Raw genomic sequence first — 26,414 nt, 5'->3', positions numbered from 1 at the left:
GTAAATTAATAAAAGTTATAAAAAATTATAGGAATCTTTAAAAATGCTTTAAATATACGTTAGTAGTTACTATCAACTTTATAGAATATTAATTTTCTTAAAAATTAAATATTTTATTTCGTTCAAATATTATTTTAGAATTTAAAATTTAGAATTTAGAATTTAGAATTTAGAATTTAGAATTTAGAATTTAGAATTTAGAATTTAGAATTTAGAATTTAGAATTCAGAATTAATTTAGAATTTATTCACATACATTATTTTATTCGCTATTATTTTCTTTATATTTTTAAATTAAATTTCGTCGTAAATTATATTCTAAAAGATAAAAAAAGAAAAAAAGACATTATTATATAACTTTCATTATACTTCGTAAATCTTTAAAAAAACATTTTTTTTTTCAATCTTTAATTTATTTTCATAATTAATTCTTAATAATAAAACGAAAAAACACAAAGTATGTTGCAAGTATATTTATGGCAGGAGAAAGGGAGAAAGGATGAAATAAAACAACATGATAATTTTCTTCATGGTTCGACAGTTTCTTGTTGAATCGACGATTAATTAATACGCAAGTAATATCACAGTTGTGAGTCAACGATCGACATCGACACGATCGTTGCTCATTTCTTTTCCATACACATTCCCTGGAACACGATACCCTGACATATGTGGGATCCAGGTTTTATTTAGGCTTTTTTTTTCTGTTAGTAACAATTAAATAACGACCCCTAAAATTAACATATTCGCTTATCTTACTCCCATCTCGTCGATTGCTTCGAACTGTCCATCAAAGTTAATCGAACAAACGTACTTATGCGTATGACTATTATTGTCTTTTTTTACAATAGTATCGCTGTTAAATTTAATTTAAATAAAATTTAAATAAAATATTTAGATTGTTTTTATTTAAATTCAATTTAAATTAAAAAAAAATCGTTTCAGAGCTTGAAGAATTTTAAGCTCGAATAGAGATAATAAACAAAGTTAGGAATAATACAATTCGCTTTTAATTTCGTTATCTGACTTAATATAAAAAGGGAGAGAGTGGAAAGTGGAAAGAAATATTGTACGAATAATTAATTTCGAATTTCGAATCAAATGTTGCGTTTTTCTGGCGTTAGAAGATAAGTGGCTCAAATTTAAGAGTTAGGATCGTGCTATCTATACGGCCTTACCTAAAGTTAATTTATTACATGAATGTAATTACTGAGTTTTCACGTACCACACACGCTGAATACACGGTGCAATACAGCCTTTGAAACTTTTTTCTCTGACAGAGAACGTCTAATCGAGTCGTCCTAATGCTCTAAGTGATAATATACATGTATATTATAAATATACGAATAATTTCGTGATCGAGAATCCTAATTTTAAACGCTTCGAAGAAATTCATTAGCTTCTGGCCCCAATCGTTTTCGTTGCTCCTTCGTTAGGCTATTTTCTGTAGACTTCTAAAGGATAGTCCACGATCACTCGACTTGCCAGCTCCCGTCGACCTAGTGGTACTTGTCGCGAATTCTCACTGTAATCAAAAGTAAAAGGCACCGGAGACTGGTGGAGACTAGACTTAGAAACACTCTATATGGTAGCATTGTTAATCATTTCGTAGGCTGAATCGTTATCTTTCGAATTTCTTCTCTCAACTTTTTCTTCGAATTCTTATCCTTTTTTTTAAGAGATTTAACTCAACGAAAGAAAATATAACAAAATATTACGTTCGAATTAAATTCGAAACTTAGGCATTTAAAATTTTTTTTACATCTTATAATAATACAAATCTAAACTTGATAAGACTTGATTCTAGAATTTCTTTAGATTAAATTTCAAAAATCTATTTTGATAACTGAGAAAGTATATCTAGTCTGTCTATGAAGATCAAAGCATCGAAGAGTCTCTTATTAAAAGTCGAGCTATCGAATCAATTAGAATCGTTACAGGGGATACTCACTTTCCATGTAGAGAATCCCAAGCAGCAAACCGACCATGAATAGGAAGCTCATCGTGCAGACGAGCACCGTGAGCTGATTTCTCGCGCAGCAGGACTTCCTGTAGACGGTGGTCGGTCTGCCTAGGCCGTTCACCACGGTGAAGTGGGTGCTGCTCGCCACCGATGCAGTATCCATCTGTTTCGGTGCTGTTACTGTAGGTGGATGTATGGCCGCGAGATTGGCCAGGTTAGCGGCTGTCAGGAGTAATGTGCCCGATGCGGCACTCTGTAACACGAGATTGCAATTCGTTTAAATTTAACCGGGGAAACCTCTTTAGATCTAAGATCGAAAAAAAAAGTTGTGCTTCGAATCTAAATTCGTACGAGTAATTATTTAGCTTTCAAGACAATTAGAAACGAATAATTAGATGTTATAATTTATTAGAGAGAATATAATTCGATTAAGTTCTTGTTCAATCTTTATTAACAAATTAAGTTTAATCGAAATGTAAATACCATTCACTATTCGACTGGACAAGAATATATCAAGAACGTTCACATCGTTAACAGAAATGGAGGAAAGTGTCTCGATACTTGTGTTAGGATACGATAATAAACCAGATCTGGCCCAAATAACCCGTTTATCCCCGCTTACGTGTGTACTGGCTGTGGATCCCTGCGACGAGGTGGATCCTCTGGATGGCGAGTTTGGGTGCAGATGATGAGCCCAGCTACCATTCTCACTGTCCCTCTCGCTTCGTCCCACCAAGGACGGCCTTGGGATGTGCCAGGAAAGCGGGCTGCCCGCTACCGCCGTCGTAGCCGCTGTCGCCTCGATCTGAAAGCAGCGTAAATCGACGTGAAGTTTTGATTGCATAACCGATAATGTCGCGCCGATTACGCTTCTGCCTTGCCCGCATGTCCTCCACCTGCAACCGCGCGTTGTTTATCTGTCGCCGCGGAGGGAACATTACTCCACGTGTACCTTTATACGTTTTATCTCTGTTTCATCTGTACTACGGCCAACCTCGATTGACCAATATATTGAACAACAGCGTATCGAACAACGTGTTCCAAACCCACGCACCCACGATACCATTATTCGCAAATGCCACACTTCCCCCCTCCCCCCTCCACCATCACCCGCAATTTTCACGTCGATACTAATTAACCCGCGAAACAATTGGGAACCTTAGACCATACACTTTCGCGTTAACCAACCATTATTGTATTCTCTTCCCGTTCCCTCGCTTCATAAACAAACTCTACATACCGGCAAACACTGGTTTTCGAAACGGTGACGCAACGCGTCATTGTTCTAGCTCAGGCCCCGTCTGCGGGTATCCGTATCGCGCGGTTTCACCTCGTCGAAATATCAACAGGGATGATGCACCATACCGTGTCATAAAAATCCCCTCGTCATTCCGCTCGATGATTCCTCGAACGGAAGGGAGGGCGTGGAATAGAATAGGGTTCCAAGAAACTGGAAACGCATTTCATCCTTCCATACCTCGATGTATGCAATTTCGATAACCCGTTCGAAACGGGTCCTCGCCCCCACCTCTTCGAAGAAGGAATTTCGGGGGACCGGGCATATTCCGGTTCGATGGTTGCACAACGTGCTACGACTCTCGAATTCCAACTTCGTCTTCCAACGTTTGCTCGTCGTCGTCGTCTTCGTCGTCTTAGCCGTTTTCCTCGCGGGACACGCCCCGAGGTGCACGGCCGCGAAACGGGCGTTCAGGGTCAGGCTACGTTTCCGCGACTTTGACACCGGGCTCGTGCGTCGATCACGCCTGTTAATTGGCCATTTTCGTACGTAAATCAGCCGCGTTTCGCGCCCAGCCTGCGGCCTACCTTCGCCTGGCCACCGCCCAAGGTCCGGTGCCTCTCTTCTTTTTCTCTTTTCTCCCCCTTTTCCTTTTTCTTTCTCCCCCTTCCCTCGTCGATTTTTCGCTCGGCATCGATCGAACGCGGGCCCTCTAATGGGATTGCCGCCCGATTACCACGATTTATGCGCGCTGTCGGGCGTGGCCGATGGCAGAAAATAACGTGGAACCAGCCTTGCGCCGCATTTTTATCGACCGCGATCTTCCGGGACTCGCCGGAACTCGACCACCCGGCGACTTTGGACGCGGACCTCGATCGAACCTCTCGATCGGTTCTCATTGTTCCGGCTGTTTGACGTCACTGTGCAATGATGCGTGTATCTCTGTTTTATAGATGGAAATTTTAGATTGTTCTTGTTCGTCGCACGCTTAAGTATTTCGGAGGGGATAATAATAGTAGGTTGTTTGTTTCTCGAGAGTTCTTTACGTTTGAAATAATTAATGAAAAAGAGAGATCGAAGATTTAATAAATCTTCAAAAGAAGGTTGTTCCTAGTGAAAAGTGTAAATTTTCATAGAAAATGGAATTATATCGAATCGAACAACGAGATTATAAATTTATCTCGTACCATATTTACAAATAAAAAGTAAAGAAATAGAATAATTCTATAAGTCCAGTTTGTAATTAATCAATCGAATCAACTAATATCAAATATTTCGAAATTCAGCAGTTTTCAATCAATATGTAAATCGTACAAATCATAGAGAAGAGATGTTTTTGCTCGCGAAATTGCAAGGGATCAAAAGACACGTTGATCCACATTGCGCAAGCTCCTAGACAATGGAGGAGAATGGCGGCGATGTATTTGTCGGAATCGAAGTTTCATAACTGAATCTCGATACCCGATGGCGTGCTCTCGGTGACAGGTATTCCGAGCCGGTATATCTCGAAATTTTTGTCGGCGAGAAAGAGGGGCGAGCCCGAGGAGCGAGCGAGAGGGAGAAATGCGAGACCGAGACGGAGAGAATGGGCGACGCTCAAAGAGAGGCGTCGTTAAGAATTTTTGTGGAATTCAATACACTGGTCAGCCTCGAAGCGCCGCACCTGTGCCGGGCCCGGGTAACGCGACACTCTGAAACTCCCCGATTCTTTTTTCGTCCCCGTTTGTTCTTTCTCTTCAGCCAGGGGGATGAACGGCTCTAATTCCTCCTCATCTCCCTCTTTGCTACGCTTCGACGATGATGAAACAGAAAGCTAGAGCATATCTTTTTCTTCACGCTTTAAAGAAAACTTTTAGCTATATATCGTATATAAAAGGATGAAACGTTTTGATTTTTGCCCATCTTTCTATTCACGGTTCAAAATTGTTAAAAATTCTTGGACAGTTCTTATTCCATTCTGTCGTTAGGAAGAGGGATCTCGTACAAATTTATTAAGAAACTTTATCTCATCGTAAAGAATCTCATCGGAATTCTCCAGGTCATCGATCTTTATCCCTTCTTGACTCAAAAAACACGAGCATGCTTTAAACAATCGTCGATTTTGGGAAGTTTCTTGGGATTAAGAGCATTAAGAGTCATCTCATTTTGTTATTATGCTTGACATTTTTTTTTTTTTCGATTCTTCAGTTATACGATGATTCGATTCATAATTCAACGCCATCTGAGAACGGGCTTGATACATCGATTCGTCGATTTGCAGGCGCGAGAATCGCGAGGATTATCCAGGAATGTCGACGTCAGTCGATACTTTTGGATATGTTTTCTTGTTACCGATATCTCGTTAGATAGATCTCGATCCAGAGAGCTCGTCGCCTCACGGATGCGTGGAAACAAGCCTTATTATAAACAGATATATGTTACAAGGTGGCGATAACGATAAGATTCCGTGGTTTGACCTTGTTCATCCTGTGGCGGATCGTTTTCGTCGATGAAATTCGAGGAAGAGGAACGATTCGGTTCAGGAGTAGCTATAAATATATAAATTTTAAATCGAAGTTAGTTTTTTTATAGAATATGCCGAAAATTTTTTACATCTATTTAAATTGAAAATTAAACATATCTACGATATTCTATAATAATTCTCGAATAAGAATAATTAATAGGTAAAGGAATGAAAGACGTGACGTATTAGGTATGAATAACTTTGCGGATTTTAATACAGTATTCTAAGAACTGGTCCTCTTATTTTTATTTTTCATAGCATGAATTTTTGTGACGTCCACAATCCGGTTTATTAAAAGAAATTCTACAACGGACGGGATTCCCAATGGAACGACGAATTTCGGGGTATCGAGTAATCAAGAAAAAAAAAAAACGTGTTGTTGGAGAATTTATAAGAACGTAGCCGCAAAAAAAAGCGCGGGATTATTTACAAGGAATTTCAATAAAATACGCGCTCATGAATATATCGAATCATCTCGTTAGAACAAGCTATCTTCTTCCTATCTATTCAACACCTACGAATCAGATTTCACGTTATATCTTCGCGCCCTTTACAAATTTAAATGTAACAATATATTTTGCCAATATATTTTGCAAAACACGATCGATTCGCTCTTCCACTTTGACATTTTCCAATATTCACGGCGATACTGACTCTCAATAATTTACGAAATAAATCGGTGGAAAATTTGTTGTAACAACCAAAGAATATTCCTATTCCTTGGAACAACAACTTTCGATAATTACCGACTAATTTTACCCCCTCAAATTTTCCTGGACATTATGATTATATAGCTAAACCATCTGACCCGCGATCACGAAAGTAATTTCTATCGATTTTTAACGCACGTTTCTAACGCTACGTGTCACCTGATAAACACCACTCGTATTACATTACGATTACATCGTTGAAATGTTACGTTTGACATTTGAACGTTCCCCTGATCGATACTCGGGAAATTATGAAGAGGATTATTATCCTGGCGTGCAATATTAGTTTATTCTACCGCTTGTCGTTGTTTCAGAAGCTTCGTGATTCCCATATCATCTCGTTTCTCTAGGTTTCTTTTCGTTCAACGATGAACTCTTTGAACAATCGCTGTATCATAATTAACTGTGCTCCTTCTTAAGGCGTACGCAATTAAAACAAGGGATCAGACCCTTATCCAATCTCGTGAAAAGTGTCTCGACGACAACCTATCATTTTCCAGTGTAAGATCGCTACTACAATGGGGAGGGCAATGATTTTAATAACACACAAGTTTCGACACTGTCTCATTTCCATCCGCGACCCGTTTTCACACCGATCTCGTGCCGCGTTGCCTCACAGAAAACATAAATCTAAGTCCCGTTTGCCGCGATCGTCTACATATTTTGCAACCCGTGCCGGGCTCATTACATCGACGATTGCACGCTGCCTGTTCATTTCTGTTTACCGTGTATGATCCACGTTTACTTGGTGGAAGAAAAACGAAGAAGATCCCTCGATATTTGCCCTCCCAGATACGTCGATATCATCCAAGATGTCGCGTCCGCTTTCGATACGCTCGTCGTCAATTTGTAATAATCGATCCTTAAACTCGTCCTTGAGATCGTTTTCTATGGATTAGACAAGAGAGGATCGCGATTATGAAAGGAAGGATCGAGAAACGAAGGGAGATATTGTGTGCCGCGCGTGAAACTGTTATTGGCCTCCTGTTGCGTCTAGCGAAGACGAAGATTCATTGCGAGAGGGATGAGAGAATTGTTCGATAATGGAGACTTTGTTAACGCGTTGGAATTTCTTGGCGAGGAATTATTCAAGAAGGAATGCTTAGCAGATTCTTTTTTAGATCTATGAATTGTGATTTGAGATTGTCGATGTCGTATTGAAATAGTGGACGATCTTTGATATTTGTTTATTTCAAGTAGTAATTTTTTAATTTACTGGAACAGTTGAAGTTGCATATGTTTTTTAAAATTGTAATCAAAAATTATATCGATCTAGATAGATTTAAAAAAATTATTTTATTGCAACAGAACTTCAGTTTTAAGAATATATTTAAATATTCCATGCTATTTGAATATCTTAGAATATAACTCCAAAGGATAAGATTAGAAAACACTAGTGGTCTATCTATGAACCTAAGTGGCAGATTTCTTAACGATCTTGTTTAATAACCTTGACGGCCATTTAGATGTAATAACGATCGCCGAGTAATTGTCTCTATAAGTTATATTCACGATATTCCATAGACATTACCAGGGATTGCTTTCAAATGATCTTAATGATCCCGGATGCAATTAGTAAACATCGTGGCGTGGTTTAACGAAGCTTCCGCGAAGACAATGTCCCGCTCGACTTCTCCCGTTTTTTTGCAATTTCGCCCTCGAGTGTGCGATTCGTGGAAGAAGAAGTGTGAAAAGCGTAACGCGGATCGTTCAGTCCATATAAAGTGTCCTTGCCATTTTCTTATTTTCACAAGGTCGGTCTGATTGCCAATTAGCAGTTACTTCACCTATTGGGAAGTGGTCGATCGATCGAAGTGAGATATACGTGTTCTTGGTACAACAATTTGTCATTGTGGAATATTTTTTCCCCTTAATGTCGAGTATTTAACGTTCTTTCGAAGGCAAGTTAATTTTCTCTCGATGAAAAGATGAAAAATGAAAACATTTAGTTCAAACTAGATAGAGCCAATTTTTTTTTTAATAGAGTGGAAGTATTTCCATGATTTCTATTTTCCAAATTCTTAGAACTAAGCCATTTTTATCGTAATTAGAAATTAAAAAATGAAATTATGAATTTCTCTGAATTAAAAAAAATTGTTTTTTTTTTAAAAGATAATAAGAAACGTTTTTTTGGAAACTTTCCAATACACGCCCAATTCTTCGTTCATCTCATTCACATGCAAACAAGATACTTCTTCAGGGTTATTACCGTGATTTACGATCGTAGCACAATCTCTTTTTTCTTTTCCTTTTTTTGTTTTTTTTTTTTTTTTTTTCCCTTATATCAACCAATAACTCATTCTAATATCCGCTCCACCCCGTTGAAATTTCTCAACGGCAAGAAACCTTGTTTGTCGCGTATACACGAGGCTCTTGACAAACATCGTGAATAAGTAGAGAGAAGGAAAGTCGTGGCGTTACGCGGAGAGAATCTTCGAGAGTCGGTGAAATAAAGAAGCTTGTTCGACGAAGAGGAAGAAAGCCGTTTCCTGAACCGATCGCGCATTTCTGTTCACTTATATATATATGTGTGTGTGTGTGTTTCACGGTTTTCATCTCGCAGGGCGGACAAGCTTATCATCTGTGCGATAAGCGACCTGTGTTGCACGAGTCGAGGGATTCTTAAAAAAATCGAAACGCTGTTCCACTTCCGCGAGTCGGTTGGGACCTTGTTTGCGAATCCACCAGCCTCTTTCGTAATGCCTTTGACACCGTTTTGGAAGATGTGGTTGGGGACGAGAAACGAATGCGTGTAGATCGATACTTTTCCGTTGAGGAGAGTAAAATATGACGGTATTATCGTATTCATAAATCGATTATCGATCGAGGTTAAATTGATTTTTGTATAAATATATTCATCGAATGATTTCTATATTAATTTTTTTTTCTTCTTCTTCTGGAAAGATATTTCATATCGAGAGATGACCGTATTTGGTGCGTTTAATTCGATAAGCTTTTAGGAGAGTCAAAAATTTATTCGTATTTGAAATGTCATTCGTTAATTTCTTTTCTTTATTTCTAAAAGCGATCCAATATTGTTTGATCCGATAAATTTATCGAATCTCGTTTAATTTAACAAATTTCCAAGAGATCCAATTTTGATATTTTATTTATCGTATTGTGGTTCATTTAAAATTTATCGTATGATTTCGAATATATTAAATTTAATATAAATTTAACGAATCTTGTGATTAATTTGATATTAATTAATTCGACTATCGACGCACAATTTTCATGTTTCTTTCTGTATTGTATTTTCCGTGGATTTCGCTGATATAATGATTTATCAACGGTTAACCTCTGAGACGTGCAATTAAATCCAATGTATTCCAGATGAACCGTGGCACGATGCATCAACATTATATCATCGAGCACATGCGCGCAAATTTAATTAGTCCGAATGATTTACACACAGTTCTTTGTTCCTTCCAACCAAAATTCGCTCGTTTGTCTTCATTAATCCTTTCTCGGTGATCCGTCAAATGTAATGAGATTCTCGTTGCGTGTGTAACACGATTCCCCTCGAAATTCTCCCTCTTTTTAAATCTTGTCTGCCTTTTGGATCGCGGATTGAAACGCGCAAGAAATCATCGTCGATCTTTAGAAAAGATTGCGATTTCTAGGAAACGATGGACACATATCATAACGAAAACTTTCCTTCTCGTTTATTTAACAATTCTACGCTTTTTAGTTCCAAACTTTCGACTGCTTTCTACTTCCTCGCGCGAAAGATCGATATCCATCTCTGTCGCGATCGATAACGATTTACGAACCTTTTGTCCTATACACACGTTCAAGCGTATGATTTCGAATTAATCTTCCAAGCCTCCACTTCTTCCCTCCCTGAAATTTTCCCTTAACCGAGAAAAAGAAAAAGTGTTCGTTTGCGATCTATAAATCAACGTGACGTACGAGGCTATAAATAAACCTGTTGGGAATCCATTGATTTCATAATTCTGTTCGCAAATTATTTTCAACCCGTCTCTCGAATGCGATTCACTACACGATAATAACGTCGTGATGCTTTCCACAAACGACACGAAATCGAATCACGATCCGGAAGAACCTATTATTAAACGTTCGATCAGGGATCTTCTCTGGGTCGTCGTTTGAAAGATGGCCAATTTGCATTTACCGTGTAAATAAAGAATCATCCAAATTGCGACATCGAAGTGTTCTTTGGAATCTAATAAACAACGTTTGCGTATCTCATTATCCCACCTATATAATCTGTCTCTTCTGTTTCTTTCCTCTATTTTTATCTATCGAAGATTCATCGAGATTTTCTGTCATCGAGATGCTAGACGAGTATAGAAATAAGATATTGTGTCATCAACACATATTGATAATTGTACAAACGATAATAATACTTGGTGGAATATCTTGTATGATAATTGTTCTTTTTTTAAATCGAGATTTATAGATAATGTGGTATTATGTTGAATGTGTTTGGACACAGGGGAATATAAAGATTCCGCTAGAACACTTGACGCCTCGTAAGAGAGAATGAAAGTCGGCACGCGTCGCTTCTATCACGTAACCTAACGAAATCTGTTTCCTTAATGAACCGAGAAGAAGAATTATATAATTTGCCGACTAGTTGTCGCTAGTGTTTCAGCATTCTTTTGAAATCGTTATTCAATGATCGTTTTCAAACAACAGATCGAGATCGTTATATTCAATCTCTTATTTGAACGAGAATACGTTTAATTCTTTTTTTTTTTTTTTTTTTTTTCTTTAGATTTGCTTCTAATTTTCGACGGCATTTTCACAGTTTAATTTGTCTAATTAGATTTTTATGGAAAATGATAGGTGGAAAAAATTTATACATCCTGGCAAAATAACACGTGCGTGTAAATGTTCGAATCAATGTCGCGATCTCATGAATTCCTTCCCCGCGGCGACATTTACATGCAACAAGAGAAAGCACTCCATATTGCAAAATCGATTTCTCTGCTCCGACCTTAGACGAAAACACTTTTCCTCTCTGTCGAATCTACGTCCTTGCGTTGGACCTTGATCCGGCTAATTCGAAAATCCTATTTCTCGACGATCCTTAACTCTTCTAGCTCTTCACATTTAATGTTTTCTTTTTTTTTCTTTTTCAAACTAGTTCATGATTCGTCTTATATTTCGTACGATCAAGAATCGCTCAAAAAATATTTTATGATTATTCGCCATGTTTTGAAAATGAAAAATAAAATATTTGAGCGACATTTTTGAGTCAAAATGTAATTTCTATTAAATCAAATTCCATTTAATGGGGAGTGTATAAATATACTAATTCTACAAGTTGAAACGATCATGGAATGTGAATGAAATAAGTTTTGCGAAGGAACGAGACGCTTTTCAAAGTTGCGGATAAACAACTGTGTTGCCGATGGATGTTCACCACGAAGACAAACGTGCTATCAAGGTGGAAAGTGAAATTCTCGAATCCGCACGAACTCGAGTTCCTCTTAAGGTCAACGGACTGAAAATTGTTTTTGCACACTGATTAATTAGTACCCTAATCTCCCAGGGATATATATATTTCCACTAATCCATTTCGATATCTTCTCCTCCACTAAAAATTCTAACAAATTCGAAAATTTATTAATCGCGTTTCTATGATAAAGAATGGTTGGATTAATATATTCAATGTCGAAAAAAAAAAAAAAAAGAAAAAATATCGCTCTAACTACTTTAAAACCACTATTCGGTATGCGAAGGTTATCGATATCGATGATAATTCGGCAAACGAAGGTTCTCTTGTAAAATAAAAAAAAAAAGAGAGCCGCTTCTAACTATAGTGACTGATTTACATTTCATCAGAAATATTAAATTATCGAGAAAACTGTTTCCAACGAATTTTAAATTATCGTTAAGATAGAGTCGTACCACTCATGCTTACATTTTTATTTTATTGCTCGCGTTTCACGACCTCGAATCGCGTCGTGCATGACTAATCTTGCTTATTAGACGCGTGGTATTTCTCGATTTCATTTCCAAAGTTGGTTTCACACGTTTTTCATTTCCAAAATTCTGATGGAACGACCTCGTGCGCGTTCCAAATCTCGTACGATCGCGAGAGATATCGCGATGACATGCAAATGATCGATAACGAGGACAAGATTGACATAGACTCGACTCCTCTTCTTTGTAACCTAGTTACAAAGTATATTTGTAAAATAAAATTGAAATCTCAATCAATCATACCCGAGGTTTGAAGATCGAAGTTAAGCGTTTCTCTGAAATGTATATTTCATATTTTTCACCTTTTACGAGCCATTTTCTATCAGAATTTTTTTTTTTTATTAAAATATTTATTACACAAGATGAACACGGTTGGCAAAGAACAGCTTCCTCTCTGCCAAGTTTTTTCCTAGTAATCGTGAATTTTTAAAAAAAATTGCGTGGAAGACGAGCGGTGTTTCATAAGGGTGGTAACACGCATTGCAAAATATCCTGTTCGTCACTGTTGAATTCCAAGCTTTGATCAATATTTAACCTGTTACCTGGGAAAGTTGTCTTGAACTTAATCTTGAACTTAGTAACCTACTTTGCAATATCCTGTGCAATCCATCGTTACATTATACCACATTTGCATTTGTGTAAATTTTATATGTTTCTTATTAAAGTTCATTAAAAAAAAAAAAAAAACACTTAGCGTATATAATTTAACGTAAAATTTTCATTTTGATCTATCGTAATAGCCATAAACTTGGCTTCATTCAGGAATTATCATCGAGAGGTTCGCTAGAAATTCGCATTCAGAAGCAATCGTAATCTGGCTCGTAAACGTTAAGAAGGTGAAGAAATTATGAAACGCGAATGTGAGAGACGGCCTACAGGTGGCTAGTTACCAACTTCTACGGAATTATGGAAATCCATTTTTTTCAACTCGAGTTACATAGTCTACTTTTATCCCATGACGCCTACGTACATGTCTCGTTCCGATCATTTCTTTCTCTTTAACGTAACAACCAGCTGTGCATTCATTCTTTGTACCTTAAACTTGTTTAAAAGTTTGAATCTAGTGCTCCAGGCAACGAATATTCTGCATTTGGAAATTTAATTCATTCAGTCAGTAGATCATATGGATATCGTAGAGAGAAAATGTCGTAGAGGAATTGTTCATATTAGCGTATTTTTGTTTAATATGAAACATATTAAATATATCTTCGGTTATCCCGATGAAATGAAGAGTTAAATGATTTATAGCGATTTAAAAATCATAAGTGTAAATCACGTACAAGACATTTTGAAAAATTTATATTTATGAGTTGGTATTTAAAAAAAAAAAAAAAAAACTTTATATTCCCCGACTTTAATAGAATTATGTTGATTTCAACTTTTACATCGAAATAAATCATAAGCAGGTAAACTTGAAAGGAATATTATAATATAATTCCATTTATTATTGTTCAAACTTACTATTTGCTACGAATCTCCTATGTATATAATTGAAATTCGATTGACAAAATAGACGATCCTCCCCCAGTTCCAATTCGATTTCAAACAATTAAAAATCCTTCGAAGAGGATACGAAAACCCTGTCTCCTGTCGTTCTCTCTCGTTCTCGTTCGATTTTTCGTGGAAAGTTTTCTCAAACGAATTTCTCACGAGCAACGCGTCGTGGCGACTCGATTGCACAATACGCACGATACTGCAATTCGTATACGCGATTCGTCGCCATCGTATTCGCCTTTCGTGCACGATTATTTCCTACGAAATATATCTGGGAACGATATTGTCCTTCGTTTCTCAACTAAAAACGTCTTTTGCTACTCAGCCACGGTTGTCCCTCGTCGGGTTTTGCGTTACATAAACGAGCGGGGCCTGGATGGGTGTCAGACTTATTAAGTATTCGCGGTGAACGGTGTTACGCCGCTTATATACACGCACGCAGGTTGCCCGTGAACCTAAACCGTTCGACGCCTTTTACCAGGATACTTGGATAATCGATCCGAGGATAATTGTATTACGAGTTCTAACGTTCTCCTCGATAATCGTCCGTTGAACCACGGGCTGCTCGTATGTTAATTAGACGGAATGGCGTAGACACTTGTTGCTTCCTATTCTAATTATTCGTGATGCATTAAATCAGAAGAATCTATTTCCTAGTTGGATAACGTTGTGAAATTTCGTTCGCGGACTTCCTTCAATTTTACACCTATATATTTTATGTAACCGATCCAAAGTCGCTAATCACTAGAAATCGGGGAGCGATCATGAAATTTACGATTGCTCACAGGCTTATTTTTTTGCCTATTCGTCGAAAATTGACGACTCGAGTTTTTTATATTTTCTTCGATTTGATACTTTGTTTCATTATTATTATTATTATTATTGTTGCTGTTTTCTTTTGCAAAAAGTTTCCCGCCGAAATGGGTTTTTTAACCGAGCTCATCTTTCTCGGACCGTGAAAGTCCGATGAAATTATTTTTATAATCGCGATTAAGTGTTGTCGAGAATCGAGACTTCTGAATTGCGGAAGGAAGGAATAGAAAGCAGCTAGGATAGTTGTTATTGAGAGAAGGATCGACAGAGTTCCGCGATACGGTTGCCTTTATAACCGGCCTATCATTTACATCTGAAACACTCGGGGAAGAGGAAGAGTCTTCGACAACACGCGGCAATAATTGGAAACGTATAATTCACTTACATCAGGAACGAGATCGTCCTCGCGTCCATCGTTGGAGGCCTCTTCCACGTTGATTTGAATCCCAGACATGTTCCGGGGTGTATATCTTTCTCCTTTGTCTTCTCCTTTGTTTTTTTTTTTTTTTTTTTTTTTTATTCGTCAAATCACTTCTTCCAAGAAGACAAATCCTGTACAAACACCTCTCGAGAACCGAGGAAGACCGATCTCCTAGGTCTCCAAGAAAAATCCGCACCTAGGAGTTGCACTCTCCTCTCGTTCCCCCTTCTACCACCGAATAATCTGGTGATCCCTCACGTATATATTTATTTATATTCCACCAAGAAACCGCGATCACCCTCAAAAAATCTCCCTCTCGGTACCGTGCTACGTGCCTCAACGATCAATCCCCAGAAGAAGGAGCAGAACAGCCTAGCCAGGCCAGGTCCCAGGGAGCGAGTCCTCGACGTCCTCGTCGAGACTTGAGTTCGTTGTCCTTTCTCTTTCTCTCTCCTTTTCGAAACAGAAGAGCAGAAGCAACGACTGACTCTCCCTAACGGAGTACCTAAACCTTCCTCCTCCTCCTCCTCCTCCTCCTCCTCTTCTCGTCTCTTCTGACAGTCGAAACAATCGTGCGCACGAATTCACAGACGATAGGCTAGGCGATCGCCGTGTTGAACCATGAAGAGACTATATATATGTGTGTTGTGTGTGTATGTGTATATTCGATCCGCGGTTTCCCTACTGGTTTCCTCGCGTTTCCTCGCGGGAGTACCGCACGCCGTGTCGTGATCGTCTCTCTCGCACGCGTGCGACTAGAGCCGCCGCCACATCTGGCCTTTGGACTGGCTGCCACCAGTCGGCCAGATCGGTTTTATACCTTCGTATCTCCCACCCTGGTGAGACGAGCGAGCGCGCTCACGGCACGTCGATCCTGCACGCGGCGGCCAGCTCTCCGCGCGGCACACACAACCACGGCCGAGAGGATCGATCTTTTTTTCTCTTCCTCCCCGGACGTGTGTGTATACGTATATAGACGCGTTTACACAGAGGCAGAGACACTCGTGCGCGAGGAGGAGACGGCGGGTCTAGGCGCAAGGACGAAGCAGGGAATAAGGGAAGGGACTCGATGAGAATTCTGCTCGCCCTATCCGGACTGTGCCGGTCCTTTCTCGGGATAAAAGCGCGTCCAACGATCGATCCTCACTTATCTCGATCATTTTTTTCCTCGGCAATTCTCGAGTCTGTCTGCTTTATCACCTTTGGCTTGTTTCACGAGCCACGTTTTAATAAACTCTTTTCGTGTGTCTCGATCGGAGAAGGTTGATCTTTAACCAGGTGATTCCTGACTTGGGAATTGTAGATAACGCGTGTTGGTGTTATATACACGCTTGTTGGATACGCTTTCTGCGTTAAAATTCTCGATTCCCGTGGTTGTTTCTTCTCTCTCTTTATCGTGCAAAATTATCTCGAATTTTTATTCGATCGTGCGTTTTTCCTGTTTTTTTTTTTTTTTCCAGTCTTGCACTCGACCTTGCAACCGAACGTTAGATTCCTATGAGGATGATTAATCCGATCTTTTTACGTGGGCACAGGAACGATACCGTGGGGCGAATCCTTCTCTGCCCCTCGCAAACCTGTTTCCAACGTTTTCGTGCAGGTATGCGCCTGTGGTAGCAAGGTATTTCTTTCCTTCTCTGTTCCTTTGAACAGGTTCGAGGGGTGGCGGTTCAGGCTTCTTCGAGAAACGAAGAGCGCCCACCCCTGCAAAAGATTCGACGAAATGCATTCTTCGAGATCCCTTTCCTCGATCAATATCGCAAATCTGCTTTCGTTTGCATCGTTGCCCACCGATTTTTCTCATGGTTTTACGTAATATTTTTTAATAATATCAGTGGGGTTAAGCTTCTTCAATTAAAGAAATATTTCAGTTACGAATTAATTAATATTTCTCAAATGTTCTCTATAAATTAATTTCCCTTTTTCCAAATAGAAAATTTTGAAAAAAAAAAGAAATAATTTTAAACTGTTATCGCTAACTTAATATCTTTTTTAAATTTATAATTAATATCACGTACCATGTATCGTCTATTCCGACTATTACTCTGTCACGAAAAAATATTGGAGAAGTAGTTCACCGCGAAGCACAATGATTCAACTCGGTAACTCTAACATTTCGATTCAAAAAATCAAACTCGTACACAACCAGATCCATATATCAAGCTCAGTATCACTTACTCTAGATCTCCGCCAGGCTCTCCCATGAAAATACCGGTAGCGATTTTTCTTAAATCGCTCTCCGTATCCCCGAGGAATCCTAATTGGACTGGAACGCACCCGTGCCAGCAAAAAGGAGACCGCGCTTTATTAGTCGTCGTCGTGTGCATAATCCTCGTTTCATAATCGGCCGATACAGGTACACGGTGTTGGCGTGGGAGGCAGATTCCCAGCCAGGTAATCCCGGCAGGCAATCGTATCGCGATAATGTCCCATTAGAACAGGAATCACGACTTCGAATCCGGGTCACGAGAAGCGGCTATGCCGATCGCGTGCCGTCGCTCGACGAGAAGGGCCTCGATTTACGTGTTAATAGCGATTGTGCGTCGTCGAAACGTTCGATCACAAGTTTCGAGAAGAATCATCGCGATGGAATGCGATAATCGAGCATGATGCATCTGTCAGAAAAATCGACGATTCTCTAAATCGTCCTGATGATTTGAGGGGACGAGTAATTCGCGAGGTTACTTAAAGTGACGAGGATTAAATACAATAACGTTTTCTTGTTCGGATGTCTCCCAAATATTGTCGAATAATAAAGTATTCTATGAATACGAATGAGGAGAAAAATTTTACGTAAATATAAAAGGCTTTATTAAACAGTTACGACAAAAATAGCGGAGTCACGGTTATTGCGAAATAATGAAGAATAAATGATAATTTTAATTAATTTCGTTCCGAAATATCTATCTGACGTTCTTGATTAATACAAAATTAAAAATAGTCGAAAATGTAATATATTTATCCTACGAATTCATTTCTTCCTTATTTTAGCTCGCATCGAACAGATTAAGATTAAATATTGCTGATCTATTCTTCTATTCTTCTATCGTGAATCTATTATTATTATCTCTTTCGTATTTTAAACTCATAGAATTGGAAAAATCTGTATAAGATACAATTGATTTGTGATCGTGATTATCTATATAATGAAGTTTGTACGAGAATTTATTCAAATTGATACAAATTGAAACATACTCTTTTAATTGATGATAGCAAGGGGAGACATCAAATACTTGAAACGTTTCATTTATATCGAAGGAACGAGTGATTTTTTGACATTAAAATTAATAATTTCTTAAAAAAATTAAACTCCCGAATATTTCTCTAAACCGTTTCAACGAGTTAACAAGTAACTTTTCGTGGATTTTGTCAGTCAGTTTCACGTGCCCTTGAGCCGCTCAGCCAAGCTAGGATTCATCCCGATCGTTGCAAATCCTCGAATCGATTTAATAGTTTCTTGGAAAACGTTTCGTCTCGTTTCGCTGCTACGAGCCGGAGTCTTAGTCATGCGTCTTCTGCGGCGAGGACATCGCCTGCGTGGCGCGGGAATTAGATCGTTGTTCGGGTCTCGTCGCGATTAAATATTCCGCTCAGGAGCCAGACAGGAGCTCGGTTCGCTCTATTTCTGGCAAGGACTGAGACTCCGCTTCCGCCCTGGCCGCTTCCTTTTCAGCTTTCCACGATCTAACGAGGCCGAGATCTAGCGTGTAACGATCGCCAGAGATCCGTCAAAGGGACGAACAACTCGTAGCCTTCATCTTTTTCAAGGTAAGAATGTTGTTACGTGTCTTGTTAGCGTCTCGGCCGATTTAAAGATTGGATTTCGTATAAACGTCAGATGCTGTGTCAAGTGTTACAAATATATATAGTCACTTCAGGAAATTTATTTAATCCAAAAGTCATGGATTTAATACAAATCTTTATGTATGTAGAATATAAAGAAATGAATATACATGAAATTACTTTTTTTATCGAAATCTCTTTGAAAGCGTGAAATTAATACTGAAAATTTCAGCATTTTTTTAGTTTTTTTTGAATATAATTTTATGATGAGGTAGAGCAAAAGATTTATTTAATTTTTAGTTATCGTTTTGTTGTTATATAAAAAAAACTTTCCAGATAAAATTATATTCAAAATTGTATAAAAAAATTTATATTTCGTTCTCTAAAAAAGATTTCTCGAAAACTTGTTCCATGTAAATTTTAAATCAGGATTTTTAAAATTTCCTTATAAAATATTGTACGAATATTTTCTAAGACCATTGTACATGTTCAAAATTTCCACTGGAGTCAAATGTTTTTTCAAAAAAAAAAAAAAATTTTTTTCAGATTAAATCTTTACCGATTCAGAAAAATTTTTTCCCAATCTATCAAAGTAAATAAAAATTAATCAAAGATTCGACAGATACATTGCTTTCTTTTTGCTGCCAATATAACTGAATACACATTGAATGTTGAAACATTGCTCGTAGCAAATTCCGCCGTAATCGATCATTGTTTCAGTTGCATCGGCACTTTTTTTTTGAAATTCATTTTTTCGAAACGAAACTTGGCGCGTGCCTCCTTGTTCGTGCGCATTTCTCGGCGCAAACCTGACCTTCCCCCTGCGGTGCAAGAGCACCGGCGAATTGTGCGCGGATTTTTCATAATAAAGAGAAAGGCATCGACGAGGCGAGATATATATTATTGAGTAATCGCAAGGCTGCGTGCACGCCCGCGAAAAGATAATTGGTTAATCGAGCCGTTACTTAATCGGATACGGACCTGGAAAATGTGTCGTCGAGACATCATCGAGGTGTCGCGGTTTTAATTCGATCTCCTTTTCCGCGCTTTGTTTGCTCCTCACGAGAAATTGTGGAAAATCGTGTTCTTTTTTTTACCTTGCCTGACTCGCGTGCGATGCGTCGCCTTTATGTGCGAATTCGCGTGTCTTTTTTACCGAGAAAGGAGTTGCTCTTTTCGCTTCCTGTGCGATTCTTCCGATAGATATTTCACAGAGAGCGAGTGAATTTCAAGCAACGTGTTCATTGAAATTTCTCGTTTTCCTCCTCCCTCTGTTTTTCTAGCAACAAAAATAGCAACAAATTATTTCTTATCCATCAAAATGATAAAAGCAAAAAATTAAGAATTGTAAGAAAAAATTTAAAATTCTATCTTAACAAAAATTAAAAATTATTCCTATTCCAATTACGATACTCCACCGTGAGTGATAATTTTATGAATAATAGATGCTTGTATAGTGTTCTTTCACAAAATAAACGAATCATTGTATTTCTTTTCTCCAGTTGAATAGGACTAGAGACGAAGCTTATTTCCTTCGATTGTTTTGTTGCCAAGATGCATCTTCGTAATATCGTGACATTGTTTGTTAGAAATGGAACGGTGTCTTCTCGAATGGCAGATCTTGGTCGTGATTCCCACCTCGATTCTTCGCCTCCTTTCTTTTTCCCGACGAGTCGTAAATCCATATTGTGCCAACCGAGGTGTAATTCCCGCTTGTCAACATGCGGGAGCGAGCGAGCACGCCAATGGTAATTAAACTTATTAGTCGCGTTTCACAATTTATGATTAATCGTCAAGCGTCATGGCGTTATTTTTTCCACACTCGGGATCGTCGCGATTATCTTTAATAAAGACATATAATCGCCTATATATTTGATCATCAAAATCAACGTTTCATTTATTTTCGTAATATATATTTATCAATTTATTACGCGTCGAAAGTGTTATTATATTATCCGTATTATGCACACGATGACAAAAATTTTTTAGATTGGAAGGTGAGGATAATAATCGGTTCGAATGACATTAATCCCGAAGAATACTTGAGAATATAATTCTTCGAGATACGCATCTTGAATTTTTCCCCATTTGCGATGTATTCCTTAGAAAAATTCCATTTTATTACACACTTATAACTTAACCATGCTCGGCCGTGAAGAGTTACGATATTTAACGCGCAACCGCGGAGATAAACAAGATCCCTTCGAGTAATACGATTCCTTAAAAACGTCTACCATAAATCGGTGACCGATCGAGACATCGGTGATTCAGACGATCGTTTCCATTGTTTCCACCGCGGGTGGAGGAAAGGCAGTATTCGATAAAGGCCTCCAAGGGTGAACGGCGCCGTTGTCTCGAACGTGTCGGAAGCTAATTCTCGTATTCTCTCTTTTTTTCTTCTCTTTCTTTAATTTACCTGCTCGCGATTTTGTCGGCCGTTCTATTCGACTCCTTTTGGCAAAGCAAGGCCAAGCTTTGGACAGCTTCCTGATCCACGGTTTCGATCCATGGTGTGCGTGCGGAATTCGAACGTGTATCGATCATTTCCGATCGCGAGCAAGGTCGAAAGGGATTGGCTGCCTTCGATCTTCCTCTTCTCCGCTCTTCCTATCCCCGTCCAACCGTAGTTCTGTCCTCGCCTCGATCCCCTCGATGCGTTTTATAGCGGAGACAAGGAGAGGCTTGTGTGACGTCGTTTCGAAGAGAATATCGAGAGAGTTGTTTTTTTGATAATAAAACGACCACGTATTTCCCTCGATTACACGTCCCTTGAGTCGATTTACGCACGCTACGATTCAGGAAGTGGTATTAGGCGTGTTTCGCGTAGAAAGGCTTGTTCGAGAGTGCGAGGGGATCGTGGAGAATGATAGAGCGATCGAAGGTCTTGGAAGAGCCTTCGTGTTTACTATTATCGTTATCGTATTTCTGAAGCTTGTTATGCTGTACGGATTAATTTCGAGATTCCTTATCGATCGATGATATTTATGTAATGTTATTTAATTCGTATTATTTCGTGTTACTACATCACAGCGTTGCAAATCAGTCTTGTCTCGGTTTCGAAACTTTAAAAATTTTTATTACGTTATAATTTCGTCGTAATTGGGTAGAAAAAAATATTGGATAGAAAAATGTTAGAAAAAGAATAGAAATAAGAAAAGATAGAGATAAACATTTAACGCGTATTATCTCGATAAATTAGTTTATCCTTCGTCGTGTACAAATTTCCATATAGAAACTGTCCAATATACACGAAATGATTAATAAAACATCCCTTGTAAGGAAATCGAATCAACCGGCGTCGAGTTTTTCAATTTCATTTTATACCCGCATATAAAACATTAACCGCGAGGAATAAAATGGTCTCCGACTCGAAAACAAATCCGAATAAGAACTAACGTTATACACTTAAACATCGTGTTTATAACGCATGTTGTGCAAACCCGTCCGTGCTCTTTTTTCTCTTCTCTTTTTTTTTTTTTACACACAGAACCTCCGATTTTTTACAACCGTATTTTCAATTCATTTCGAAAATTTATCAATACCGATTCGATTCCCCTCTCGAAATCGTTTCTTCGACGACCGGTTATACACGCTGTCGCTATTTGAGCATTCTCCCAACGATAAACCCATTATATGGCGAACTTTCCCTATCGTCGTCACTCGCGAAGACGGCGCGAGCTGTGACGAAATAAAACTGGGTGGGTCGTTCGAGCAAGGTGTGAAACCTCGAACAGTGTTTCGACGTGGCTATATCGATCGATATTTCTCGGTGGCATGCGAGAAGGAAGTTGATCAGCTTCGAACGAAACCGATCCCGTTGCTTGCTACTCGCTCAGGGTATCGAGGGCAACCGCGTGTTGTTCTCGCTACGCGGATATCCGCATGTCTCTCTCTCTCTCTGTCTCGATCTAGACGAATATTCAGATCGTGGAGCGCAACCAGTATCTCGAGTGAAGCCCGTGAATATTACGTGTGAGCCACGTCAATGGACACCTGTAACTCTCTTCTCTACCGTCCCAGGCCTCTTAAACTCCTTTGTGCTCCGTGATTCAATACACGTAGGCATTGTCTGCGATTAGCACGCCTATTTATCCTCTCTGAACGCGGACCGAAATGGATTTTCCTTCTTGATTTTGTGTCGTCTCGCCGAGAAGATGAATGTTGCGCTATTTCTTTCTTTTTTCTCCATTTTCTTTGTTCAATAGTAATATTTTTCGTAACACGATACTCGATCAAAGATACAAGATTAATTTCCTTCGTCTCGCGAAGATACTCCATGTTTTTATTTAATAGAACGAATCCTGTGGGCGGACGTAAAAGCCCTGAGCGTGGAGTGTTGTACAGGTTCGTGAATGGGTTCGAAGCGAGAGGAGCGGACCCGAACCCGGACACGTTCGCCTGACTCTCGTGCATTACGTTATTACACCGATTCCGTTTATCTAATCGAACGTTATATACGTGTATATCCGTGCCCGTGAACCGTTCCACGTAGGCGTATCAAAGGATTAAGATTCGAGAACTGTTGGTTCGTTGAACCGGATCGGCCAGAAATCCATTATCATTCGAATTAACAAGCGTGAAAGGGTACACATTCGGGGATTAAAAGAATTTTTTTCCATCGTAAATGGATGATCGTTAGCGGCGGGAGCGATATTCCGCAGAAAACTATTCGAACCGGATCATTTTACAAGAGAAACGGGAACGTGGAATGCTTAATTGGGTAATGGCGATCGATTCAGGCGTTAGAGTTAGAGAGCGTGGATGAAAGTGTTTCACGGTGAATTCATTTGCAAATTCACGGTGGAATGTAATTATTTTAACGTTTAACCGGGTGGATAGTCGTTGCTTGGATCGCAACACGAGATGATCGAATTGACGCATTTTCGCACGACCCACGCATTTTATCGAATCGAGTTACCGACAGTTTCATCCGGCCCATTCGTCAAACATGTTTGTTCGTTTTATTCTTCTTTTTTTTTTTTTGTGTGTGATTTTATATACATATATATGTTTAAATAAACTGAGAGATATAATCAATTGGCAATTGTAATTTGAATATTTTTATATTACAATTTAATAAAACAACGTTTCGTTATTATTATCACTTCTTTTTTTAAAGATATAACTTCGTAATTTCGTTATAAGATAGAATAAAATTTGTAAGTTGCAAAATATTCGTTTTAACGATCTACTCTATGATAAGAAACGTGGTAAAAATTTCATGTATTTAAAGAGATTTTCCATCGAAAAATATCTATCCATCTATAACCCATTAAATATACATATGTTTTTATTAGAATCAAATTTTTCATAATATATTTTAAATTTTCTTCCAAGATATACGAAGACATTTTACGACTTTTTGTACGAGCATTTTGTAATTTTGAAATTTCTTAACATATTTATAAAGAATTGTACGTATATTTTGGAAAAGAGAAGTTATCAAGCTATAATTATAAAAGAAAATAAGATACAATTATGCTGATCATTTTTTTTATCACATGTATAATCGTGTAACGAGATCAGACGCAATTATAAAAACTTATTAAATTAAAAAAAAGAAAAAAAACTTAATCAAGATAGGTATCAAATAAATCTGTTGTTTCATTCCTAAATCTATAAATAATTCATATTTCGATAATTTATATGCCTTGTATAATACGAAGTCCTCGTGTTTCACATTGTGCTTTATCTTGCACGTTTTATACCGAGAAGACACGCGCGGATCCGCGTGAAACAATTTATAAATATCTTTAAACGCGTGCAGCGGAAAATTCCGAGAAGGATGATAATCGCGGGCGGAATTCAATAGAATTGCTGGAAATCTTGTGTTCAGTTGATTATTGGAACGGTATAATGCTTCGACGTAAATTCATACATAAGTATTTTAAATTCAAACATAAAAAAAAAAAAAAAAAAAAAAAAACACTCATCTCCATCTTGTTCTCCTTCTCATCACGCATTCGACGTTCGTTGTTGAATCGATCCAATTGTAGATTAATTTTCGCATAAATTTTTCTTCCTGCTTGTTTTTAAACAACTTTTGTATTATTTTAACTTTTAAATAAGATTGAGGAACGTGGACGATCATCTTTCCCCGTTAATATGCCAGTTTCATAACGCTTTGAATATATAGTCACATTTTGTAAAACGTGCCGTATATTCCAACTGTGTGTTTCTTCAATCGATACTTATAAACCAATCTTATGCCAGAGGTTACGTAACAGACATTGCTAGTCAAGTGTGTCGGACTTAAGGCCAGGGACGGAGAAAACGCTCGACCTCCTCTTTCTTTAATGTGTATCGCTGCTGTAGCCTTTCCCTACACATTTTCCTATGATTCGATACAAATCATATTCTAATATAAGTGAAATCAAATTCTCTTCTTCCTCGACTTATATCATCATTCGACAGCTACAGAAATTTTCCACCCAGATCTTCCTATATAAATCAAATCCCCTTCAATTTCTACCGAATTTTTCTTTTCTTCCTTTTTTAAAAAATTTCGATACGAATCGAATCGATGCCCTTATTTTCTTAACTCGCGTGGCATAATTCCTCTGGATTTTTTTTTTTAAGTAACAAACAGCAGATTTAAATTTTACCACCTGTTGTGAAAATTCTCGATAAAACGAAGCGTATCTTTCGTTCGAGAATTGCGCAAGCGGGTCATCTCTGACGTGCGAGAACACACGGCGTGTGCGTGCGGTCTTGTAATTTTAGGCAAGCCGAAAAGAAAGTGACCAGCATCGGAAGGAGACGCCTTCTCGTAACGGTTGTGTGTACACGTGAGTCAATAATCGTCGCCAACTTTTCACGTGTTTCGCGTGAAATCGCGTTGCGCAATCGTGCACTTCTCGTGCAATATCTCGGATATCTCGGATCATCCACGTTGCTCTCTTTCGCGCCTTTGATATTGATCTCTCGATCCACGTTTGACGAGAAGAGAATAAATATTCGCGATGGTAACGGGAGAACGGTGAGAATTGGAGCACGAATCGTATTTGGAAACAGAGCAAGGATCGATTTGTCGAAGTGCATATAAATGTAGGTCGTGCAAAGAATTCGTACGATATAATGTATCGCATATTTCAACTTTATTTGTTGGAATTTTAATTTTTCTAGCTAATGATTTTTTTACATTGCATTGATCGAATGCTTTTCCTTCAAATAGATTGTAACATGATATTATAATATAAGTAAGGAATACGTATCTCCCTTTTATCCGTGAAAATTGTAAAAGTATAATCTGTAATGGAGATCAATGACAGATTTTTCATTCCTTTACATTTGTACCGTGACACAACATTTTGTATGTGATTTTCAATCAACTTTCGATCGAAAGAATAAAGACCTAATGCAAATTGAATGACGTAACGTAATTAAGAGTTGGCAGCTTTATGACTGGGTATCTTCATATTCCTCCTCGCGATATTAGCAAACCTATCGAATCATCGTTGTTAATAAAATGACAATCTGATCTAAACGAAGTCTTGCAAACGTTCCATTATTTGAATGAAAAATTATAGATATTAC

At 38.3% G+C, this 26,414-nt stretch overlaps 2 protein-coding genes across 8 annotated transcripts in view; one reads left to right on the top strand and one right to left on the bottom strand.

The window, feature by feature from the left end:
* nudC (nuclear distribution C, dynein complex regulator) overlaps nucleotides 1-26,414 on the top strand; it is a 101,665-nt gene that overhangs the window by 8,246 nt on the left and 67,005 nt on the right. The gene's annotated exons all lie outside the window — the stretch shown is intronic.
* On the bottom strand, nucleotides 521-15,892 carry LOC100867506 (uncharacterized). The gene is made up of 4 exons (XM_003689542.4): nucleotides 15,060-15,892; nucleotides 2,585-2,767; nucleotides 1,951-2,215; nucleotides 521-1,524 (listed from the first exon to the last, which is right to left on the bottom strand). Exons 1-4 carry the CDS (start codon nucleotides 15,126-15,128, stop codon nucleotides 1,499-1,501), a joined length of 543 nt encoding a protein of 180 aa, XP_003689590.1. The 5' UTR covers nucleotides 15,129-15,892; the 3' UTR covers nucleotides 521-1,498.

The sequence above is a fragment of the Apis florea genome, unplaced genomic scaffold, assembly GCF_048593485.1.
Source record: "Apis florea isolate Af1SG1 unplaced genomic scaffold, ASM4859348v1 contig_3787_pilon, whole genome shotgun sequence".
In the NCBI taxonomy this organism is placed as follows: Eukaryota; Metazoa; Arthropoda; class Insecta; order Hymenoptera; family Apidae; genus Apis; species Apis florea.
The sequence above is the reverse complement of the archived record's forward strand: the minus strand, read 5'-3'. Positions and strand labels throughout refer to the sequence as shown.

Excerpts from the sequence above, each read along its gene's own strand:
- LOC100867506 (XM_003689542.4), bottom strand. The coding sequence starts at position 15,128 with ATGTCTGGGATTCAAATCAACGTGGAAGAGGCCTCCAACGATGGACGC. Across the intron at positions 2,768-15,059 it reads AGGACGATCTCGTTCCTGAT|ATCGAGGCGACAGCGGCTAC; the intron begins GTAAGTGAATTA and ends CGCTGCTTTCAG. Across the intron at positions 2,216-2,584 it reads GATCCACAGCCAGTACACAC|AGTGCCGCATCGGGCACATT; the intron begins GTAAGCGGGGAT and ends CTCGTGTTACAG.